General features: G+C 44.8%; 1 protein-coding gene across 1 annotated transcript in view; it reads right to left on the bottom strand.

Annotated features, from left to right (window-relative positions):
* Positions 1-24,511, bottom strand: part of Tmem132c (transmembrane protein 132C) — a 319,106-nt gene that overhangs the window by 37,681 nt on the left and 256,914 nt on the right. The window contains exon 4 of the mRNA XM_045156869.1: positions 16,992-17,172. Within this exon, the coding sequence (XP_045012804.1) occupies positions 16,992-17,172 (181 nt within the window). The remainder of the gene's footprint in view (positions 1-16,991; positions 17,173-24,511) is intronic.

Raw genomic sequence — 24,511 nt, forward strand, 5'->3', positions numbered from 1 at the left:
AATGATGAAAATTTCAGGAAAATGGATAGACTTGGAAAAAAATAATACAAACTGAAGTCACAAGGGTTCAGATAGACAAATGCCACATGTCCTCTCTCACATGTGGTTCCTAACCTGTATCAGCTTTACAATCATGTAAGGGATAGTAATCATTAGGAGCAATTATTGACATGGAGCTAGGAGAAAGGGGAAACAAAAATTGGGGGCTACTCAACAAGCAAGTCGAGAAACAGAAAAAAGAGAGATAGAATACAGGGGATGAAAGGGTCTTGGGGGTATAGAGTGATGGGAGGGCATGGGGGAGGAAATTACACAACATTAACAGCATCCTGAATAACTAGCCACAGAAATATGCCTCCTAGATAGCATTCTACATGACATATAACCCTCAATGAGAGGAGGGGATGATGGCCTAGACAGAAGTGCTTTGTAGATGGTGGAGTTAGCTTAATCCTAAAACTATGGGCTCTGGCTGGCAAATCCCAGGACCAGATTTAGGTTACCCCAACTGTGAGCTTTTGGTCAAGGAGGTTCCCAAAACAATGCAGGCTATTTCTAAAACACTTAGTTACCTGCAAGAGCTAAAAAGTAAGACCCTATTGCTAAAGACACCACAGCCTGCAGTCACAGGACATCAAGAGACCATACTGGGAAGGAGAGGGAAGCCAGCTCCCTTTAGGCTAGCCCTTATAGTGCTGGAAAGTGCTATGGGAGTTGCTGGGGGATGGTGGTTACCAACTGTGCAAATAAGCAAGAGATCCTGCAACCTATGAAAATTTCAGCCAGGCAAGAAATATACCCTGTGCAATAGTGGCACTCAGCCTATGTGGGTAACCAACTGTAGGACTGGACATGAGACCTTATCATAGGAAAGAACTCGTACATGGTACTGGAAACGAAGATAGAAAGAAGCCCAAGGATAGGAAACCCATAGACGTCAGAGAACTTCCACTACTCTTTGACTGAGGAAAATCCTCTCAAATATTTATGCTTGTCCCCTTTAGTCCAAGCTGCTCTCACTTTTGGTTGGAGAATCTGTTTTACTTTACAGATGGCACAGAATACCAGGGAGACACTTATCAATAAGTGAAACAAGAATAGCTGATTGTTCAACATGAGATAGGTTACCTCTACCACATCTGCAAGAATCCAGGAGACATGGCAGAGGAAGCAGCAACATGAATACTGTTCTCACCAGCTCCAGGGAGATGGCAACTAACACTGTGGTCACTCAAAACTCACCAAAGCAGAAATTCAGAGGCTACAGAGAACTTAGCGCTGAGACTAGCCAGGCATTTCAGGTGACAGAGTGTCCTTGTATGAGCTGGTCAAGAATGGAGAATCCAGCTGGCTCCATGTGACTGGTGCTTGACCCTGGCTGGGGCATGCAGCGAGAAGGGCTCTCCTGCAAGCAGCCAGCGTGGGGCTCCCACAGCTCTACTCTTCACCAGACACTCTTGAATGGTAGTTTTTGTATAAGTGCAGTGACCTCCCCATGCTTACTCAGAGGGTCAGAGGCATTGCAGCAATCTTTCTGGACCTGTGGGCCACTCCAAGTGTATTGCAGCAAAGGGCAGGAAGTCCATCTACTTTAAAACCCACTTAATCTCTCTGCACTTGTTGGCACAGGGAACTCATTTCCCCTTTTGGCATTTCCTACACAGATCTATCCCAAACTCCAGAACCCCACTGGAACTTCATTGCAGACTGAAAATCCCAGCATCTGCCATAGAAATAATGTGTGACATCACTCCCTGGTGGCAGTGATCAGCAACACAGCATGTACCAGGAAATAGGCTGTTTTTTGTTTGTTTGTTTGTTTGTTTGTGATTGACTTTGCCCAGACTGCCCAACACTGTGGAATGTTGTTCACTCCCCGATACTGCCTATGTTCCAGAGTCCCTCACTCACATATCAATGTGTGCATGTTCAGTGTCAACTGCAATGCATTTTAGCAGCTCTACGCCCTGCGCTCCTTCACCACACTCCAGACTTAGAGCCTCATCACCAGGAAAGCTCCCCCGGGCCATTTCCAATTAATCTCTGCTCCAGCCTCAGACAATCTATGACTGATTTTGGTCTCTGTGGCTTTACTTTTTCTAGTAAGTTCATTTAAATGGAATCCTACGATGCATAATTTAAAAATGCCTGGCTTTTTTCATCCCAGTACTTTTTAAAGACAGGTTTTGCTATATATCTCAGGCTGGTCCCAAACTCCCTGAAATTCTTCTGCCTTCCAAATGCTGTGGTTATAAGCATGAACACTGGGCTTTATACCAGTTTTTTTTTTTTTTTAATTTTTTTTGGTTCATTATTTATTTATTTATTTGAGAGCGACAGACATAGAGAGAAAGACACATAGAGGGACAGAGAGAGAATGGGCACGCCAGGGCTTCCAGCCTCTGCAAACAAACTCCAGACGTGTGCGCCCCCTTGTGCATCTGGCTAATGTGGGACCTGGGGAACCGAGCCTTGAACCGGGGTCCTTAGGCTTCATAGGCAAGCGCTTAACCGCTAAGCCATCTCTCCAGCCCTATACCAGTTTTTAAAAGTAGCTTTTTCCTGCTTACCGACAGTGTTCTGTCATCACCACAACTTGCTGATTCTGTGGTCATGGGAACTGTTCTTTAGCAATGCCTTCCACTGCTGTCCCTGCGGGTGGGGCTTTCACTTCCATTTAATACAGAAAGAAACTTTTCTAACAGCTCTCTTTTTTTTTTTTCTTTAAACAGAATGGGTACACCAGGGCCTTCAGTCACTGCAAATGAACTCAAGACACATTTGCCACCTTGTGCTTATATGGGTACTGGGGAATCGAACCTGGGTCCTTTGTTCCTGCCAGCAAACGTCTCAACAGCTAAGCCATCTGTCCAGCCCCTCATAGCTCTTCATAGTCCTTTCATCTTGCATTCCCAGCACAAACCTGTGAGGGTTCCTCACCTTCAGGCCAACACTTGCTCTTGTTGTCTCATGGGGATTTCTCCCCCTTTGTGAGCTACTTTCCTCTGCAAGGTTTAGTAGTGTCCACCCCAACCTTTCTATTAAAAAGCATGTCTCTTGAGAGTCTGAGGAAACCTTTTAGGACATGTGGCTCACTGAAAAAGGGTACAGGCAGACGATACTACCATGAAGTACCATAAAGCTGCCATGGATGGAGTGTGAGTTCATTCAAACCTCCCCTGACTCAGTAAAGATATTTCCCAGCTTTCCAAGCCTCAGCACTGCTTTGCAGATTTCACTGTAAACATAAGCAGTAATCCAGTGTCAAACCTCTTATCCTATAAGAAGTTACCCACATAGTAAACAGATAAGGGCCTAGGGTGATAAGCAGATCTGGCCATTTAATTAATTAATTATTTTTGTAGATGATTAAGAAAAAGGAACTAGTTTGACGTCTGCATGATTTTTGGCAGACATAAAACAGTTTTACCTTGAGGACAAGGAGAGGTGACCTCTACAATGAAGAGGGGCAGTGGCAAGAACACCCAGACATCTGTAATCTCTCTTTGCTCACCAAATAGTCTGGTCTTTCCTGGATGGCCCCAGTGAAGACATGGGCAGCTCATACCTGGAAAGCAGTTCACCTGATTCTAGCCACAGCCTGCCACTTGCTAGGGGAAATCCCTCATGTGTCCCTAAAAAAGGACCACCGTTAAGTGCCTACACATCCTCTGCTTTAAGAAGAGGAAATAATGGCTCAAATCTTCTATCAGTTGTCTGTGGCTGCTTTAACAAATGACCTTAGATTTGGTAACTTAAGAGTAGAAGTTTCTTCTCATAGTCATGCAGGCCCAAATCCAAAATGAAGATATGGGCAGGCCATGCTCTTAGCTACAGCTCATGGAAGGCTTCTTCCTCGCCTTTCAGCTGCTGGTCTTCCTTTTCTTCCCTCCTCCCCTCCCTTCCTTCCTTTTCGTTTTTTTCTTTTTGAGGTAGGGTCTCGCTCTAGTCCAGGCTGACCTGGAATTCACTGTAATCTCAGGCTGGCCTTGAACTCACAGCTATTCTCTTACGTCTGCCTCCAAAGTGCTGGGGTAGCCACCACACATGGCCTGGTGTTCCTTGATATTCCTCCCCTTCTAGACAAATCCTTCCAATGTCTGCATCTGTCCTCATGGGTGTGTCTTGGTGGTATTTGTTTTTTTGTTTCTACTGAGTACATGTGATAATGTGTATAGGGCCCACTCTCATCTGTATTGTCTCTTCTTGCTTCTTGTCTAGTTACATCTGCAAAGATCTTCTTTTCAAAAAGGTCACAGTCATAGGTAATCTTGCTTGTCAACTTGACGTGATTTAGAATCACCATGGTAACAAACCTCTGAGCCTATCCATGAGGGAGTTTCTAGACTAGATTAATTGAGAAAGGAAGACCCTCCTTAACTATCGGTGGTATCATCCCATGCATGGGGTTCCAGACTGAATCAAAAGAGGCTGCTGTCAGTCAACTGGTTCCAGCTATTCTCCATGTCCATTTTCCATGGACAGGGATTCCAGATGTGTGTTGCCATGCCCAACTATTTAAGAGGGTCTGGGAAGTTGAACTTGGAAGTCTCAGGTATGAGAGGCCCTCATGCTTAAGTGGCAAGTGCTCTTAACTGGTGAGCCATCTACCCAGCCCATCTATATATTTCTTCAGCCCAATCTCTGAAGACTGTGGCCTTTAACTGTTAGTACACTAGGCTATGGAACTTAAGATAAGATTCACATGGTACACATATGTATGTCCGTGGTTTTTAGAAAATTTTCAGAGTTGTGCCCTCATCCCTACAATTAATTTAGGACTCTTTTCATCATGGAACAAAGGAATTCTGCTTCCCCTAGCTACCCCTCTCTCCACCCTGGGCTCTTGGTAAGTTGCTTTCTGGCTGTGTGGATTTACTGATTCCTTTCACTTAGGATAATGTTTTCGAGGCTCATCCTTGCTATACCATGTGCCAGCGTTTCATTTTTATTGCCAAATGATTGCAGTCCTCTCGAGTTGAGTGGTACAATTACTGAGTAGGAATCATAAACTAAAATGGCTATATCACAGAGCACTTCCTACAATCTAAGTGCTGCTCTAATTACACACATTATTTCAAGTGAGCTGCCTTCAGAGGTGGGACAGGCTAAATAAATGGGTGCAATGGACTTGGAGGGAACTGTTGCAAGCTCTGGCTCGATCCTGGTCCAGCACGGGTAGATGCAGCCTGCATTCAGCAACACTGATTTCTGCCTTGTGGGCCCTGGATTGCAGGATTGTCTGCTCCTTTCAGGGGAAGATAGAAAGCCAGATTTGCTGGTGTGAAATTTCTTGATTCATAAATATAGACAACAAACTGCATTCACAGTAAGTCCAGATTCAGACAAAGGTCTTCTTGAAGTGAGCAATCTCCACTTTCAAAGGAGCAAGATGACTCCCAGTAACAGAGGCTTGCACAAAGCCTGTTTGAAATCTCAGGGCCAATCTGGGAAGTCAGAGTGGCCAGCTCACACCCACATACCTGGATTGTCCCAGTCATAAAAGCAGAAGCCCAACATCCCAGGAACCTCCTTGATTCTGAAAAAACTGAGATGGAGGGTCATCCTATTGTGAGGTCCCTGTCTACGACTTTGAGGATTTCACATTTGAGACACCGTGGCTGCCCATTTTTGAGAATAATACTAAGAGTGATTTTTTTCTATTAGGAAGGAAAGATGTTAGTCCCTACAACTCACTGATATATCCTATAGGATAAGAGATGCCATTCACTGCTCTCCCCCTTTTTAAAAATCAGATTTGATTTCTGGTTATTCTAAAAGATGATACTACAACTATGACCAAAAGTACCACCATAATCATCTCCATCATCACCACCATCACTATCTGTATAACCATTGCTACTACCATCAGCGCCATCGTCTCCCATCTCCATCATTCACCTTCTCTTCTTCACATGTTTGGAATACATATTTTTCTATTAAGGACCAGTTGGACTAGTAGTGGAGAGAGACCCACAGGTCAGAGATATGTAGGTTTTGGCCCCATATCCACTGTTCTCAAACTGTGTAACCCTAGAACAAGGTCTCTGCTCACAGACATTTGGACCCTCACTCATAAAACAGGCAGAGCTGTTAGGAGCAGCAAATGAAACAATGGCCATGAAGTGCTGAGTCTAGTGCCTGCATTTGGGTGATATAGATGGTTATCACAGTAGACACAAAGCCTGACAGGATTGTCTTCTTTGATGTCACATAAATGTCATACCAGGCAGGTTTAGCCTCCAGACATGCTGGCTGGTTTTTGCTCTAACATTCTCTGCTTAGGTCCCCCAGCGTCACACAGCCACACTCTCAGTGGGGTGGGTGATGGTGATGTTTGGCTTTGAGGAGGGCTGTCCACTAAGAAATGCAGCTTCAGTAAACGCATTTTATCCGCTGTGTACTCTGTGAGAGCATTTCCATAACTACAGAGTCCTGAGCACACATAAGGCAGGGGACATGACTCTTGTTGCCCAGCCTGTGATCACTTAAGCAACCAAGAAGGGCATGAAGCCCAGCTGTGACTCACCCTCTATGTAGAGCCAAGGACAGTAGTTCCCACACTGGGCTTCTGTGCAGTGCTGGAAGCTTACAAAGGCTTTGGGGAAATGAAGGCATTGCCAAATATCCTATGGTGTCTCTGTAGGAAACTCATTTTATAAATAATCCCAATTAAACACCCCCAAATTATGGGGTAATTTCTTTTCTTTTGCTGCCTCTGATAGTCCCAGCACTGCTGCCTAGACTAGGAAGGCTGCAGAGAAATTGGGTCACACAAAGGCAAATATTCACAGTGAACTTGGCAAGGACCCTGCAGGGAACTTCCATCTTGCCAACTGTGGAATCCAACGGGGGGATCTTTGGCAGGGAGGATCCATTTCAGCCACAATATTTTCTAGGGAATATCCTCTAGGGAAAGAGGGAGTAAAAGACTTATTTAGGATTGTGGAACAAGGTAAAAGCAGTGTTAAACAGTGCGCATAGCCTCTTTCTTAGCTAGCCCTGGCTTCGGGAGTCAGCCCAGGAAAGGACAATGAGATCAGAATGATTGAAGTCAAACCCTATGACTACATTTACCAGCTGTGAGACCTTAGGTGAGTAACTTTACCAACTTGCCCTCAATTTTCTCAGCTGTAAAATGGGAGTAAAACATCACCTTTACCTGGCAGCTGTTACATGTTGTAGGAGATACTGCCAGATGAGATTGGGAACATTCAGGGTGGTATGGCTATAGATAGGAGATATTATCTATACAATACTGAGCAGGTGTTGCTATTTTTGTGTGGGATTGTGGGATAGAGGCAGACTTTCTAATAACTGCGTAAAGTGCACAAGAGGTGGATGAAAAAAACCTCCAAACAGAATGGCCATATGACCTTGCAGTTCCACTCTGGGTATGCATTGAAAAGAAGCAAGAATGTTGAAGTGATGCTTGTACTTCAAATTCATGGCACCCCATGTTCACTGTAGTGCCATTTATGATGACCAGGGTATGGAGCCAAGCTCAGGGTGCACAACTGAATGGATGAAGCTGGAGGACACAATGCTATGAGACATAGACCAGGCACAACCACCAGGGCATGATTCCACTTGCAGAAGAGGCTAAGACACTCCAACTTTTAGGAGAAGACAAAAGGTGACTGGCAGAGAAGTGGGGAGAGGGGCATATGCAATTGTTGATCAATGGATACAAAGCTTCAGTATACCTAAAGAACAGGTTCTGGAGACATGCAGCCTAATGCTGCACCTATAGTTAACGACAGCACAGTGTGCACTGAACAGTCTGTTAAGAGGATACCTCATGCTAAGTGTTCTGCATGCACATACCATTTCAAGAAACAAAGCATAAATTCTATAAGGTGCTGTGTCAGTTAGCCTTCTGATCCCATGACAAAACACTGAGATCACCAGCAGGAGGAAAGGGTCATTTTAGTTCTTGTTTCAGAGGTTGTAGTCCATGGGTGGATGGTCCCATTTCTTCTGGATATATATTTTTATAAAAACAAAGGTGGATGAAGGAATTTTGAACCTGTTCCATGAGGTTTGTAGAAGAGGTTAAGCTTGACTTCTTTGTGAATGGAGCAAGAAAGTGTGTGTGTATGTGTGTGTGTGTGTGTGTGTGTGTGTGTGTGTGTGTACGTGCACGTGCATAAGAGGGGGAAAGAAAGTGAGGGCACTCTGAGTGGCAATGGGAGCACTTAGGATATTCATAATCAGTTTTGTATCTTTGCAACTGCTGGTGAGTAATAGAGAACTCCTGCCCAGAGAGGTCTGAAAACAATACTGCAGTGTACAAGATACCCAGCCACTGTGCCCTGGCTTCTAGGTTATCTTTATAGTCACAACCAACTTCTCAACCACCTGGGGCATCCTCCTCATTTTGTTGCACTCTAGGGAGGTGGCACTTTGCTGTAGGTGGCTTAGGATCAATGCAGATTGGGTTCAGGAGGTCCTGTGTGATCTGCTGACAGGTGGTCTATCAAAGGGGAAAGGGAATGTGCCTGCTTATGTGTTTGGAAGGCAAAAAGAACACTTTTCAATAAAAATTAATGAATGTGCTGAGTTTGACCTTTCAAAAATCCATGACAAATCCAGATGGAGACCAAAAAAAGTCATTTCATCTAGCTGTTTTTATATTAATTTCTGAAAAAAATAGGATTAATTCTCATTCAAATCTATACCTACCTAAGGTTTTCATAAATGAAATTTCATTAGCTATTCTCTTTCATGTCTACTTTCAAGAATATTTGGTATGTGGTGACTCGGGCCTCAGTGATACTCCTCCTGAGCACAGCAGAACTTCTGGAAACTTCCTACCTCTGCCCTTGCAGACATAAACTTTGTTGTGGACTTTTAATGTTAGCCAAGTTAGTGTGTGAAATAATGCTAGCAACACATTTGGAAGAGAATTTCAAAATTTGACCACAGACATGCTTTCAACTATCAGCACTGAGCAATAGGTCCCTCTCCCATTTTGCTGGTGGCGTGTGTACCCAACAGGAAGAAGTGTTAATGAGACAACATAGGAGCTAGACATTTTCCTTGGCTAGGCAGACAGATAGGGAGTATGGATCTCCTACTAGCAAGTGGTTATATTCTATAGTACCCCAAGATAGGCAGCTAAAGATGGGTCCAGTGGACAGCCCACTTCCTAATTTGTCTCCCCTGAGAACAAAGGACACAGGACACAGTTTCCTGCTGTGGGTTTGCTTAATAGGCTTTCTGGGACAGTGCTCAATGCATTGTGGACCAACCAGCACATTCATCTGTGTTTAAGCTGACCAAACATGGTTTCTGGATGACAGCTTCTCTCATTCAATAAAATCCAGCTGCCACTGGGGCTACAGATCTTCTAGCTCTGGAGTGCCCTCCTCCACAGGGAGTTTGTGTTCTCTCTGCTTCCTTTTCTTCTTACTTTAAAATAACCTTTGCTCTTTTAAACTCTTTCTGCCAGGCATAGTAGTGCAGTCCTCTAATCCCAGCATTTAGGAGGCTGAGGTAACAGGATTACTGTCAGTTCAAGACCAGTTCCAGGTCATCTGGCTAGAGTGAGCCTCTGTCTTGAAAAAACCAAAACCAAAAAAATTAAATTCTTTTCCAGTTTTTTTAATATTAATATTTATTTTTATTTATTTGAGAGAAAGAGAGAAAGAGAATGGGTGTGCAGGGTCTCTAGCCCCTGCAACTGAACTCCAGATGCATGCACCACCTTGCGCATCTGAGGAATCAAACTGAGGACCTTTGGCTTTGTCGGCAAGCACCTTAACAGCTAAGCCATCTCTCCAGCCCCCTTTTCCTGTTGTTTGTTTGTTTGTTTGTTTATTATTTATTTATTTTGAGGCGGGGAAAGGGAAAGAAGCAGGCAGAGAAAAAATGTATGTACCAGGGCCTCTAGCCACTTCAGATGAACTCCAGACTCATGCACCACCTTGCACATCTGGCTTTACATTTGTTTGTTTGTTTGTTTGTTTATTATTTACTTATTTTGAGGCGGGGAAAGGGAAAGAAGCAGGCAGAGAAAAAATGTATGTACCAGGGCCTCTAGCCACTTCAGATGAACTCCAGACTCATGCGCCACCTTGCACATCTGGCTTTACATGGGTATTGGAGAATAGAAACTTGGTCTTAGGCTTCACAGGCAAGTACCTTAACCGCTAAGCTATTTTTCCAGCCCTTTTCCCATTAAAAAAATTAATTGGTACAGAAAATGAGCTCAAATCCCTAGACAGCCATGTTAGGATGAAGGAGGGAAGTGGACAATGAACGCTTAGGGTGACACCTGGGCAGAAGTTGCATACAGCTCACACAGTTGCTTGCTGCTCATTCCTGCTCTCTAAAACTTCTTCCCAAAGGAAGGAGGGACAGGGATGCCATTAATGACAAATCACTCATACTGGGAAAGAAGAAGTCAAGGCTCTCGGTTTGGGACTAACTCTTAAAACATTAGGAAGACAACGGTTTGCCAGACAGTCAGAAACTTCAAGTAAACCGATGAGTGGTTTCTGGTCTTTTGTTCTGCAGTATTGAGAAGCAAATGTTGGTTTTGCACATTTCTAGGCACACAATCTATCTCTGAGGTAGCTTTCAGGCCTGGAAAGTTGGCTTGGCTTGGTTTTCAGATAGGAGCATCCAGGGATGGAGAGGAGTTGTGCTGTTTCACACTGCACAAGGAAGAGGGCTCTACGTATAAAGAAGCAGCATTCATTAGTTCACTGGTGAACACAGTATATTTCTCAAGAGAAGTCAGGTATCTATGCACAGGATTTTCAATTTGTGCTGTTTGGGTCAATAATGTGGCCCTTTCCTCAGGCCCAGTGGATGGTTGACAAGAGAACACGAGAGCATTTTTAGAGCAATTTCGTCTGAATCGGTGCAGTGGAGTTTCCACATCAAGCCTGAGCTCCCAACGTCCTGATTTACTTAATAAGAGATAAATGGATTCAAGTAGTATGTAAGAAGATCATGGTTTTTTTTTTTTTTTTAAATCCCCAAACACAGTCTGGAACATTGTGGACATCTAACAAACACTTACTGAAGAATGAATTCCCAGAGTTCTCATACAGCGAGCTACAGCTACAGCTATAGCTGGCTCTATCAGCTGCTCATGTTTACCTATCCCCTTGGAATGTTAACCAATAGTCATTACCTTTAAAAGAATAAGGATATGGCTGGGGAGATGGTTCAGTTGGTAAAGTACTTGCCTTTCAAGGATGAGGACCTGAGTTGGATGCTTACAACACATGTAAAAAGTAGCCAGGTGTAGTGGAATGCCTATAGTTGCAGGATTCTGGGAGACAGAGACAGACGAATCTCTGGAGCTTAGCCAGTCTAGACTATTTGGCAAATCAGAGACCAGTCTCTAAAAAAGGTGGGGGGTGGCTGGTGCCTGAGGAACAACACCCAAGGTTGTCCTCTGGCCTCCCGACACATGTGTATGCACATGCACCTCTCAACACACATACATAGAGTTAGAGTGCATCTCTCCATGAAAAGTATTCTGAAAAGTTAAAGGAAATTGGTCAATTCAGAGCTCCAATGTGGGACCAAGTGTACATGCCTGACTGTGGCTCTGCAGGGAGGCTGTTGGCTATTTTTTCATGTGTATGTGTGGGTGCACAGTTCTGTGGGGAGCACATGTATGAATGTGTGCATGTGGAGGTCAGAGATTAATGTTAGGGGTCTTCCTGAGAAGACTTTCCACTTCTCCTGAGGCAGGGTCTTTCACTTGAATACAGAATTCACTGACTCAGCTAGTCCTACGTAGTTAACCAGCTTGCCCCAGGCATCCTCTTCCTGTTTCCTATGCACTGGGGTTGCAGGTGGCCCCCATGCCTGCCACGCATCTATGTGGGTCCTACAGATTAGAACTCTGGCCCTCACACTTGTGTGGCAAGAACTTTACTCGCTGAAACATATCCCCAGTTATCTTTTTTATTTCTGACTTTTGAAAAGGGTTTTATTAGGACATATTAGTTATACATGACATTGAGTTTCATTATGACATTTCATACATGTAATGTATTTTGATCATATTCACCCCATTACTTTCTCTTGTTACTTTCCCCCTCCTGCTATTCTTTTACCTTCCCAACTAGTCCCACTTCTTCTTTGATGTCTTTTTAAAAAAATTTTTATTTATTTGAGAGTCACAGAGAGAGAGAGAGAGAGAATGGGCGTGCCAGGGCCTCCAGCCACTGCAAACGAACTCCAGACGCGTGTGCCCCCTTGTGCATCTGGCTAACGTGGGTCCTGGGGAATCGAGCCTCGAACCAGGGTCCTTAGGCTTCCCAGGCAAGTGCTTAACCACTAAGCCATCTCCCCAGCCCTGATGTCTTTTTTGTTACCCACTGAGTTTAATTAGGGTTGCTTGCATGAGCATAGATGGAGGTTCGTTTAACTGGAGTGTAGGCAGCTTGCCAGTGGCTATACCACTGAAGAAAATGTTTTTCTTTTCCCAAGCAACCATTAGCTGCCCATAAATACTGAGGGATGTGTGGGACTTTGTGAGCTCCTCCCACTAACAACCATTAAGTGTTTATTTGTAAAGAAACTGTAAGGAGACACTGTGAGTTAGCAGAGCCTGAACCCCATTATGCCCATGTTCTTACTGCCAGTACCTGATCTCTACTTGGACATATCCTGTGAAAAATCTGGCCACCAGAGTGCTGGCTGCACAGAGTAAGGGGCTAGCCAGGCCCAGTGATTCTGCTGCCCCTTTCTTCTCAGAAACTCCACACACTTGATTCACCATCTTTCCCCCATCACATGGTAATGATCCCTTGATATCTGTACCTAACCTCTGTTCCTGCAGGATCAACTACTTTGTAAGACATGAATGCCCCAAGTGTTTCTCAGAACCCCTGGTGCTTCTTCTAACTCCCAGACCCAGAGGCAGACTTGGCATGCCCTTGGCTCTTCCATTCAGACCCTGCCCTCAGCTCCCAAGCCTGATGAAGTACCAGGTGGGGAAAGTTGCTGGCAGGAAGGCCCTAGCACGGATGCGTGCTGCTGTCTGTCCTCATGCCAGGCAGGAAACAATGCAGACCAAGCTGAACTGGGACAAGCTATGGTGGTTTAGTGGTCAGCATTTGTGGTGGTTTGAATATGAACATATGTCCCCATAGCCTCAGGGGTTAAGATTAAGCTTCCCATTTATGATCCCAGCAGGCAAAACCATGATGGAAGAGGTGTGACATTGGGGATGGATACAGCTCTAGCAGGTGTGTAGAGAGTCAGTTTGAGCTCTGGTCCTTGTGCTGCTGGTGTGGGCTGTTCTGTCTCTGCTGTGGATGCAGTCAGTCAGTATCTTCCACCATGATGAAGCTTCCCCTGGAATCTGTAAGCCTGAAATAAACCCTTTCCTCCCATCAGCTACTTCTGGTCTGGGATTTGTCCCAGCAAGGAGAAGCTAACTGCAGCAACATTCTTCAAACTACTGTAGGGGCAGGAGGTGGACAGAAGGATGCAGAAGGCTTTGTCTGGGGTCTTGGGACGAGCATTCTCAGCATTTGTTTTTGTTCCTTTCCACTCAGCACTCAGCCCTGTGGCTGCATGGTACACTCTGTCAAGTGTCCCCAGCTTCCTCCCTGGGTCTATGAAATGAGTGGTAGTGTTGAGGTGAGAAACTTCCCTCACAGGTAAGCCCCTTTCCAGTATGGAACTTTCCTGAAGTTTGTTTTGGAAATTTTCTCATTATTTTCAAAGGCCCATGCAGCTGTCTGGCAGGACCACTGGCTTTTAGTTCATTTTTTTTCTTTTTTCTTTTTGAAATTTCTCATCAGTAGTTAGGCCTAGTGCCAGGTCTCTAAAATCAGCTACTTGAGAGGCTGAGGCTAGGAAGGAGGATCACAAGTTCAAGGCCTGCCTGGACTTTAGAGTGAGTTTAAGGCCAGCCTGAGAAACTTAGTAAGTCTCAAAATAAAAACATGAAAAATGGGGCATATCTCAGTGGTAGGGTGTTCTCAGTACAGGAAAACTTTAATTTAATTTAAAAGGTCCTTATTTTATAGTGAAGCCACAGTCACATTACTAGTCACTTTCAATCAGTTTACTTTTGTGGCTGGCTATAAATGGACTCGCTTTCTAGGACAAAATAGCCATTTTGTGTGTGATTATTTTTTTCCTCCACAGAGGAACTGAATCCCTCAAAGATTTTGTCAGTTCTAAATGCTCAGACCATTTTTTTTCCTCAAGGCATGGTCTCATGGTAGCCCAGGCTGGCCTCAAACTCAAGGTGAACTTCCTGCCTCAGTCTCCTAAGTGCTGGGACTGAAGGCATGTGACACCATGCCCAGCTGGGAACATTTGATGGAAGATCAGAAGTGCCCCTGAGACACACCATTTGCTATCTCTTTGTTATACAGTTAGTTGGGGCCTTGCTATAGATGCTTAGGCTTGTCTCCAACTCATGATCATCCTGCTTCAGTCTCCTGGGCTTACAGGTGTGTACCACAACATCCTGCTCACCACAGTTGCTAATTCTCCATGTTGTATTACATAGTCAGTTAAGGTTTAAGGTCTAGAGAAGATAAATGCTGTGTTATTGGAGCACTTAACCCAGTGTATAGAGGGGTCTTGCACCACCCTGGACCTTCAGCAGTATTGCTATCACTGACCACTAGAGGAGGAAGGCAGTTTGAATTCATTTACAGTAACTTGCAGACAAAAGGATTCTGGGTGTGTCATTAGTAGTCATTTCATCTTGCTGTGAAGGCATTGCAAAAACACAATAACCACAATAATGACGCCTCATTTCAAGGAGGACTCTCATGCTGAAAGTGGGCCATAGTAATATCCTACATCCTTATAATGGTTCTGCCTTTTCAAAGTATTTGAATGCTTTTTTCTTTTGAAATGGGCAGGGCAGGATCTGGGCATTTGTGTTCTGTAACTTATATTGGTGTGTGTTCTGGGACATAAATCTTCAAGCTTTTTCTCTAAAGGACCACATGGTAAATATTTTAGGATTTGTGAGAACACAGGCAAAACAGAGCCTATTAAGTAGTTTCATGTAGCTGTGTAAAATGTAGACTTTAAAAATATTAAAATCACTGTTATTACCTTACATGGGGCATTAGGTCAAGCAGCAGATGGTTTATGGCCTGTTGGTTACAAGTGAATGTGTAATAGGGAACTGGGCTTGGTAGGTGTTGCAATTACCTTCACATTGCTGGTATAAAGCACTCAACCAAAAACAGCTAATGGGAGCAAAGAATTTATTTTCAGCTTATATTCTTAAGACAAAGCTCCAGGATGACAGGGGAAAAGATGGCACCAGCAGAGGACGGACACAACCTCTGCCATAGCAGGTGGAAACAGCCGCAGGGCAGTTAGCCAACAAACACTGGCAAGCTAGGGCTAATAAATCCTGAGGTCCTACCCCAGAAACACACCTCCTCCAGCAAGGCTCCACCTTCCAAACTATCACCAGCTGAGGATAAATCATTCAGAACACATGAGTTTATGGGGAACACCTGATTCAAGTGGCATATGCCTGTATTTCCAGCACTAGGTAGGTTGAAATGGGAGGACTGAGATTTTGTGGCTGGCCTAGGCTACATATGAGTTCAAGGCCAGATAAGCTACCTAATAAAGCTGTCTAATAAACCAAGGGCTGGGGATGTGCGTTGGGGATCAAGAACTTTCAAATTATGTGCAAGACTCCAGATTCAGCCACAAAAAAATGTGAGGATGAATCATTCTCCACATTCAATCTGTTTACAAGTCCTTTGGTGGATGACATGTAGTGGATGTGTTTTCTGTGTCAGAATCTATTCCTTGCCTTACAGTAACAGCCAGACTTTCCTATAAGGCACCATGCAGTACAATTCTGTACCTGTCTCAGGTGACATACCTCTAGGTTTAGCAGAGCAGCAAGTCACATCCTTTTTACTCTGGTGACCAGCTACAGGTGGGATAAATGACCCAGGCCAAGTTAACCTGTTCTAACCAGACCTGTCTCAGGGATATACTCTTTCTTCCTGTTTGCAGTGATGTTGAATGATGTCAGCTCGTCTTGTCAAGGGCTACCTGATGACTCACACATGTAAGGACACAGAGCTGAAAAAGAAACAACTCTCTACACTATGTCATCTGCACCTCCAGGTCCTTGGCATTCAGGCTGCCACCTGTAGACCAGCAATGCTGACATCACCTAGGGAGTCTTAGAGGACCCCATACAGACCTCATGAATCACATGATGGGTTTACACACAGGAGTTTGACAGACAACTTTCTTGGGTGAAACTTGTCACCTTTATAGGAATCCTAATCACTGCCGTTCCCTTAACCTTTACAGTAAACAGGTAGCTGTTGTGCAGCCAAGTCCTCCTCAATAAGTAAACAAAGCTCATCTGTAGCTTGTAATACAGCCACATCCTCACTGTGACAGAGCACTGTGCTTCACAAGTCCAATACAGTTTGCCCATTTTTGCTTTGTGCAATTCTGATATACTTGCTGACCACCGAGAGCCTTCTGGATCTCAGTGCTGACCTATGTCCACCATCCTAGGGAAAGGTGTTGAAGATGTCACTTTCTCAAGCATGTAGCGGGGAGAAGGAAGGAGCTAGCAGAGTCCCTCAGGGGTCACACAGCAGAGTCCTTTACCATGTAAGTAATATAGAATACTCAAGAACAATTTTTTGTTGACTCTGGTTCCTAAGATCTGGGGTTACTCACTGCTGTAGCCTAGCCCAGGTAATTCTGTTGTATTACCCAGCATGACCCAAGGTTCTTACAAGTAGAAACAGAAAAAGGGAACCATGTAGCTTAGAGAACAAGGTAATGACAAGGAGTTTGGTATGGGGATACTGCCAGTATCATGATGGTATTATGACAGAGGCTAAGCTAATGAAACATATGTTCCATGCAAGAGGGAGATGGGAGCAAAGAAGACATAAAACCATTAATTCAATGACCTGGGAAAGAGAGGCAGGACACATGGGTGACCCCAGTCAGCTATCCACCGAAACTTCCACAACATCATGGCTTACCATAGCAAGGGGGATGATAGCAACCAGGTCCTGGCTGTTGAAGATCTCAGACACAGCACTGTCTGTGGTCCCCTTCCGCGGATACTCCACTTGCCATGTGATGGGCTGCGTCCCTGAGAGGCTGCTGAAGCTGGTGATTTCAAAGTTCATCTGTACAACTTCATTGACTAGACTGCTGCTTCTGGAGGGAATGAAAGAAAATGGCTTTAACCTGATGTTATTCCAAAGACCCTTGTTTCTTTTACCCTCCTCCACAGTTGTGCTCAGAATATAAGGACAAAGGAACTGCCTCTCAGGATGTCATGAAACACTGGAGACATGATGTTACTTTCAAGTTAGAGAGAAAGCAGCTGGGTAGAGCAGCACCAACAAGCCACAGATCTGGACGAAGGGTCAATAATGAGCAACAGTCAGCATGTGTATGGATGATTCTTGATTGGTTTTAACCATAATTTCTGACAGTGAGTTAACTCAGTTACCTGATATTTCAACATGAGCCTGGAGACCTCTGAACTAAGTAGACTTCCAATTTAAAGTGCAGGAGGTTGTATGTGGTTCACGCAACACCATCTGTATCCCCTTTTAGCTGGCAGTCTCTTGTCTGCACCTTTGATGAAGGAGTCTGCCTGAGAAAGTGTCACTAAAGGATGCCATGTAATGCAAAGAATCTCTAGGAGAACTGCCGAATGCAGAGCTCCTAGGGGCCAGGTAACAGATGAAAGTGCCTAGCCTCTAAACAGGGCTGTCACTAGAGACACTATCACCACAACATGGGTGCCAGAAGCAGCCTCAGTTTCCCTATAAGCTCATCAGGCAAACTTAACTCCCTTCACAGCTGCTGCCACATGAACTGTATCTACCCCTGAGTACCTTACACCTTATGCCCAAGTCTGACCAATGGAAAATCTGCCAAAAGCTGCAGCTAGCTACAAGGGAGCTGAAGACACAGTGCATGCTTCCTGCTCCCAGAGAAGGTGAGCACATATCTGCAGCTCTCCATTGTCTCTAGCTGAAGAGAGTCAGCAAGCCTGCATGCCTCCATGTGTCTTAGGTTGCTTCCTCTGACTTTCTGTAAGAACACTAACAGAAGTGCTATGACTGAAGTAGAAGACGACTGACCTAAATGTAGTGCAGTGCAGCAAATTTCAAACTGAGTCCTAAGGATTCTGAGGGCTCCAAGGGCATGAGACCTCAATGGACACGGGGCTAGGGCTGGTCACCCTGTACCCCACATCCTGGTGCTGTGATAAGCACAGATGCAGTTCACAAGGCACCAAAACTTGGAATCCAGGAGGCATTTTCTTCAGTGTCAGAGGGAGGGAGATATGAAGAACAGAAGGAAGGGAATAAAATAGGCAAGGAGGGGGACTTCCAGCCAAGACAGCGACTGCCTAACAGTGCTGCACATCACCAGGAAAGAAAGGCAAGGCATTAAGGTTTCACTGGGTCTTCTAGGGGAGAGAAATCTCTAATAGATTGCCAGAACTTTACTCTCTGTTGGAGAATCTGCTTCTCTTTTTTCAGATAGATGCAGAGCCTAAGGAGAGAACCACCCCATCATACTTCAAAAAGGACCCAGCTGAAACTAAGAATAATTGGTGAAACAAGCAAGGGTGCTGTTTTCTTGGTGATCCTGGTACCAGCACACGGGTGAAGGAGATCAACACAGAGAACAATCAATTTCTACCAAATCAGATATCCAGAGACACAGAGGCTCCCAATACCTCATCATTGAAGCAGACCCTAAATGAAATTTTGCGGAAGAGGAGTGGAAAGAATGTCAGAGTCACAGGTTGGGTCATGATACTCAGAGAAATTTCTCCTACCCATAACTGTGGGCTAACTCCACAATGCAGGACCCATATACCTCAACAAGGATGGGCCAGGGGGAGCTGGTAGGACATGCATGAGCCTAACAATGGTACCAACTTGACTGTATTCACTGAGTATAAAACTAATTAATAAAAAAATTAATTAATTTAAAAAAGGCAAGGAGGGAGAAGAGATCTTATAAATTATAACTAATGAGACTGGGGATATAGTTCAATGGGTAAAGTGCTTGCCACACAAATATGAGGATCCATGTTCAGATACACAGCACCTATGTAAAAGCCTGTAATTCCAGCTCTGGGGAGGTTGAAACATGAGGGTCCCTGGGGACTGCTGATTAGCTAGTTTAACCGAATCAGTGGGCTCCAGGTTCAGTGAGAGACCTTGTCTCAAAAAATGAGGTAGAGAGTAATTGAAGAAGACACCCAAGGTTGACCTCTGATGCACATGTACCTACACACACATGTGACTATGCACATGGATGCACACCACACACTCTTAGACACACCAAAAGAAGAAAAAAGAAATGAGAATGAAAGGCTCACTAAGGAAAACAGTGAAAGCTGTGGTCTTTCAAGCACACATCTTAAGCACAGGCTCCAAGGTTACAGGCAGGATGACGAGGCAACTCTTGTTTCACTTTCCCTACTGGTCAATGCTTACCATAGACACAAGGGCCAAATAAGTAAAGAAATAAGTTTACAGCATATGGAATGGAGGTAGGCACCATCGAGCATCAACAAGCATTTTTTGCTTGTTTTCATTTTTCTGGTTTTGAGACAGGGTCACACTACATAGTCATGGCTGGTCTGGAACTCACTATGTAGATAGGCGGTCTCAAAAATGCAGTGATCCTCGTGCCTCTGCTGCCCACTTTTGGGGATGACAGCTATGTGCGACTATGCCCAGAGAACACTAGCTATTCTTATTTTCAGTTAAACTGGTCATGCTCAGAAACTGTATGTTGACTAGCAAAATCACTATGAACACATGTTCTTTAAGGCTGATTCACGCCCCCCCCAGGAATGAACCACAGTAGTGATGTGGACCACACCTTACTGAGAACATGTCCCTGTCTCACACAGTACCCTGTTGCACATGCTGTTGGTAGATGGGGACCAAGAAGAGAAAAGATTTTCCTGATATTCTGTCTGTGACCAGTGGTTGTCCACTGTCTCTGTGAAGAATGAAATATTTGCTAAGCATGTGCCTTGACGAGGCCAAGAGTCCCTCCACTCCAGCTTAGTGGGACTGTGGCAGTGTTGGAGTGATAAGGAGAGGGGGTTAAACACTGAGATGGCTCCAGAGAGCACTGGGCACTCCCACTTGCTAAAATCAATAGTGTGGATTTACAGCAATAATTCTTGAAAGAAAACTTTAAAATTGTTGTTAAAAAGCTCTTACTGAAAAGCAAATAAATTTCCTAATAGTCACAATAAATCTTGGATCACAGGAAAGCCAATTTTCCAAGTCTCTTGTCCACTATGAGAATAAGGGATTTGAGCTATGCAAGATGACTCACAGAATGAGGAAATAGCTCTCTTAGCAGGGAAGCTGCTTCAGGGGAACAAATCACACACCCAAGCTATGTTTCACTAGTTCCTCGTGTTTATTTCACAAGGGCTTGTATATCTTCCCACTCAGCCCCATGTCCCTTGCTGGCTGGGAGCTCTCCATGGTGCTAAGGCATATCAGTTGAGCTTCAGGTTGACGGAGAAAAAGGTGAAACAAATGCCTCACAATGACCAGGAATAGTGGGAAAAGACAGGCTTCAAAGTTAGACCCTCAGACAAAACCAACTGTGGAGAGGACAGGGCCCATGCCCAAATGTATGAGCTGCTGTCTTTGATTCTTGTGTTAGACCCTCTTTCAGAATGCTTAGGAAGAAGGTCTGACGGGCTGAGATTAGCAACACTACATCCAGTGGACCAGGGAAATGAGAAAGAACTTGGTCTCTTCTACAGGGAGGTGTATCTTTCTTCCCCATACTTTGCAGTAAGGACACAAGGCAGAACTCAGTACCAGGACAAAAGAGGAGCCAAGAGGGAGACGATTATGAAGGCCGACCTGTTCCAAGCACACTCAGATTAGATTCCAAGATTCAGCTTTAAAAACAAAGGGGGTGGGGTGAGGAGATGGCTCAGAAGGTAAGAGCACTTGCTGTGCAGGAATAAGCATCTAAGAGGGTCTGGTATTGCCTCAGTTCAATTCCCCAGCATACACATAAACAGCCTGGCCCGGCCATGCATGTCTATAACCCCAGTCCTATATGTTGGGGGTGGAGTGGAGACTAGAAAATTGCTGGAGCTTGTAAAAATGGCAAGCTCTAGGATCAGTAAGAAACTCTGTCTCAACAAAACATATGGATGAGTGATAGAGAAAGACATCTGACATTTTCCTCCACTCTCTGCACACATGTGTATAGGGCATGCACATCTGCAACACACTTGTATAACACACACACACAACCACTACCACATACTATACACTCAAAAAGGTGGTTGGAAGCTGGATAGTTTATTCAGTCAAGTGCTTACCTCATAAGAGTAAGGGCCCAAGTTCAATCTCTAATACCGACATAAAATGTTAGGCATGGTGACACACACACAATCCCAGCACTTGGAAGACACAGGGAGAAAGATCCCTGGGGTTCACTGGTCATCCAGTCTAGTCAAATGGTGAGCTCAAGGCACCTCGGTCTCAAAGGAGGTGGATGGAGTTCCTGAGGATGATACTTGGGCTGTCCCCTGGTCTCCACCCATACATGTGCATGGACACCTGCAGACACATGTGTGCCCTCACTAACATGCATATATGCATGCACACTACATGAAAATAAAAACAGGCAAAAATCCTGCTGCTCCATGGCAGCCTGGATATTGTCTCCTTTGTCAACTTCAGGTGCCATATCCTAGTGCTGACCCATGGAGGTGCACAAGTATTTGAGGAATGAATGTATGAATGAATGAGAGTGCTCCAGGAGGATAGCTTCCTGATACTCACACTTCTCTTTCTTTGTACTAGTTATATTAATATTAACTTCCACCCAGGAGGAGAGTCAGTGACTCTGTTTCAGTGGGAAGGAGGGTGGGAGCATCCTTTGACGCTATCAGTTTTTTCCAGAAGGGTTGGACTTTTTCCAAGAAAAAAAGCAAAAAGCAGAGCTTGTTGGAGGCCTTCCAGCAAAGACACGCTCCAAGGTCCACTCCTAAAACTTTGCATTTTCCAAATATCACAGAGGACAGATACTGGATCTGCTCCAAAGCTTGCTGTTGAATTTTATGCCTGCTAAGCTCTGCTAAATACATAATGAGGAGTTGGAATTAACTATGCAAAAGCGTAATTTACAGTTAATGTTTGTAATGGATGAGCTGTGGGTCTCTGTGGTAGTGCTAACTGCCGAGACAAGAAAGCCATACAGGGAGTAAAGGAAAGTTTTTCACTTTTAGAACAGAAGGCTTCTCCTACCTAGGGCCCCACATCTACCCGTCATCCATCCATCAGACATTGAGCTAGCACAGATTTGTGCCAGGTACTGTTGGAACCGTGCAGGAGTGATTGCCATGTTCTATGGTGGATGGAAGGGAGCACCCAAAGGCTTCTCAAACACTTGCTGTCCACTTTCCATTTACATGGCTAACGACAAAGTGACAAGACCAGCTAAGCCGATTCAGGACAGTAAATCTTGGGGCTGCTCTTTGCTCATCCCTGGGTTCCTTTCTTTGGTACCCAGTGCAGTGACACTTTTCAAGGAGACAGGCCCCCACTAGGGTTGAGAAGTGTTATGACTTGAACATGAAATATCACCTACAGATTTGTGGGCTTAAGCACCTGCTCCCCAGCTGGTGTCACTGTTTTGAGAGGTCATGGAACCTTTGGAAAGTGAGGCCAGACTGGAGTAAGTGGGTTAATGGGGCAGTAAGCTATGGGGTGTACGGCCACTCTTGCTTATTGTCCTATCTCTGCTTTCTGAATGATGACACAATGGAACCAGCTGCCACAAGCCCCTATACCAAAGAGCCACTGTCATGGGGAGATGTGGACTCAGGTCTTCACCACAAATAGGGCTCAGATGGTAGATCAAAGTATGATTCCATCAGTACAAGTTTGGCGAACAAAAGAGTTTATTGGGGTGGTTTGCTTACAGAGCATAAAGAGGGGTTACTTATAGGAATGTAGGGCCCCCAAAGCAGCCACTTTGATGGAGATTGTGTCCAGAATTCTCCTTGGATTTTCCTCCCTCAGCCTCAGGATGAGAGTTTATTGACAGAGTACCATGACCCCAGAGTAGCTGCACCATGGAGAACTCTCATTCTACCCTGATGACAACTTCCCTGTGACCACTTCTAAGAAGCTCCTTGTCCAGGAGTGTGAGACCACAGAGCAGCCCTTCAGTGAGGCTCACTTATTGGGGTTAGCCTTGAGATGCTACTATGTCAGACTCAGGTTGAGGGCTTACTTACAGATCATGAGACCTCAAAGCATTATTTCAGTGGGGCTCACTATACTGGGATTACCCCTGTGGATGCTCCTGCCTCAGTCTTGGGGTGAGGGCTTACTTACAGAGCATGGAGACTCCAGAGACACCATCTCAATGCAGCTCCTTGATCTTTTGCTCTCCATATACCCTATCTGCCCCATAAAGTCACAAGATATTGTGCTGGCATGGGGGGCACCTAATTCTCAGGTAAGGGTCTGGTGACCACCATTATACCTTCTTTGGTGAGTTGACCCAGCCACTTGTGATAAAGCTGGCAACAATTGTTTATATCTTTCAATGTGGAGGAAATTTGGCATACAACAACCACCGTCATGCCTTTCCCTCCATGATGGGCTGTATCCCTTCACACCATGAGCTAGAACAAACCTATTCTCCCTTCCTATGAGGCACTGGGTCATGGGGATAAGAAAAGTGATGGAAAAGGGATATCTAAGTCTTTCTCTATGCTTCTTTGTAGCTGGAGTACTGATGTATTCGGGGAACATGATACATTCACTCTGGAAGAATTTATACCAGCAATCTTTGCCCTTCTATTCGAGGTGTTTAACCTGGGTTGGATTATCAAATAAGTAGCTGAGCTTTAAAAAGACACCTATGCTACTCAAAAGCCATCTCCCCCTCTCTCGTTTAGGCTCAACTCATCCTATAGAAGGCCCAGATGCCATTTTTATTTTTAGTGGTACCTCCAATGGAAAGTCAATGGACTGCCAGAGGCAGGAAACACTACTTTTGGTTTTCAGGGGGCCAGTTTCAACATGAAGACCTTATTTTACTGCTAAAGGCAATGGCAGGAAAATGAGACTGTCATGTGACTCCAAAGACAGGTTCAGGTACCCTAGCCCTCCACCTCTGCTTGGGCCTAGCGATGCTGTGGCTGGCCAGCCTTGCCAGCACCTCAGAAAAAGGGCTCATCTGCTAGACTCTACATACTCCAATGCCAAGGAAAACAAATACATGCCAGAATGTTCTGAAGGGGATTTGATTCCAGTTATGAAGGTGTCAGAGAAGCAGAAAGGTCAAATAGCGGTGATGAGGTGATCAAAAAGAAGATCCACCTGCCATGTAGCAGGGAGAGATAAAGACTGGGAAGTGGTCAGGGAGCTGGCCACTGGTTTCTTGGGAACCAGAGGAAAAGAGGCCCCACAACTCTCTATCCAGGACCCAGAGGTCTTTCTTTCATTTACAACTG

The sequence above is a fragment of the Jaculus jaculus genome, chromosome 8, assembly GCF_020740685.1.
Source record: "Jaculus jaculus isolate mJacJac1 chromosome 8, mJacJac1.mat.Y.cur, whole genome shotgun sequence".
NCBI lineage: Eukaryota > Metazoa > Chordata > Mammalia > Rodentia > Dipodidae > Jaculus > Jaculus jaculus.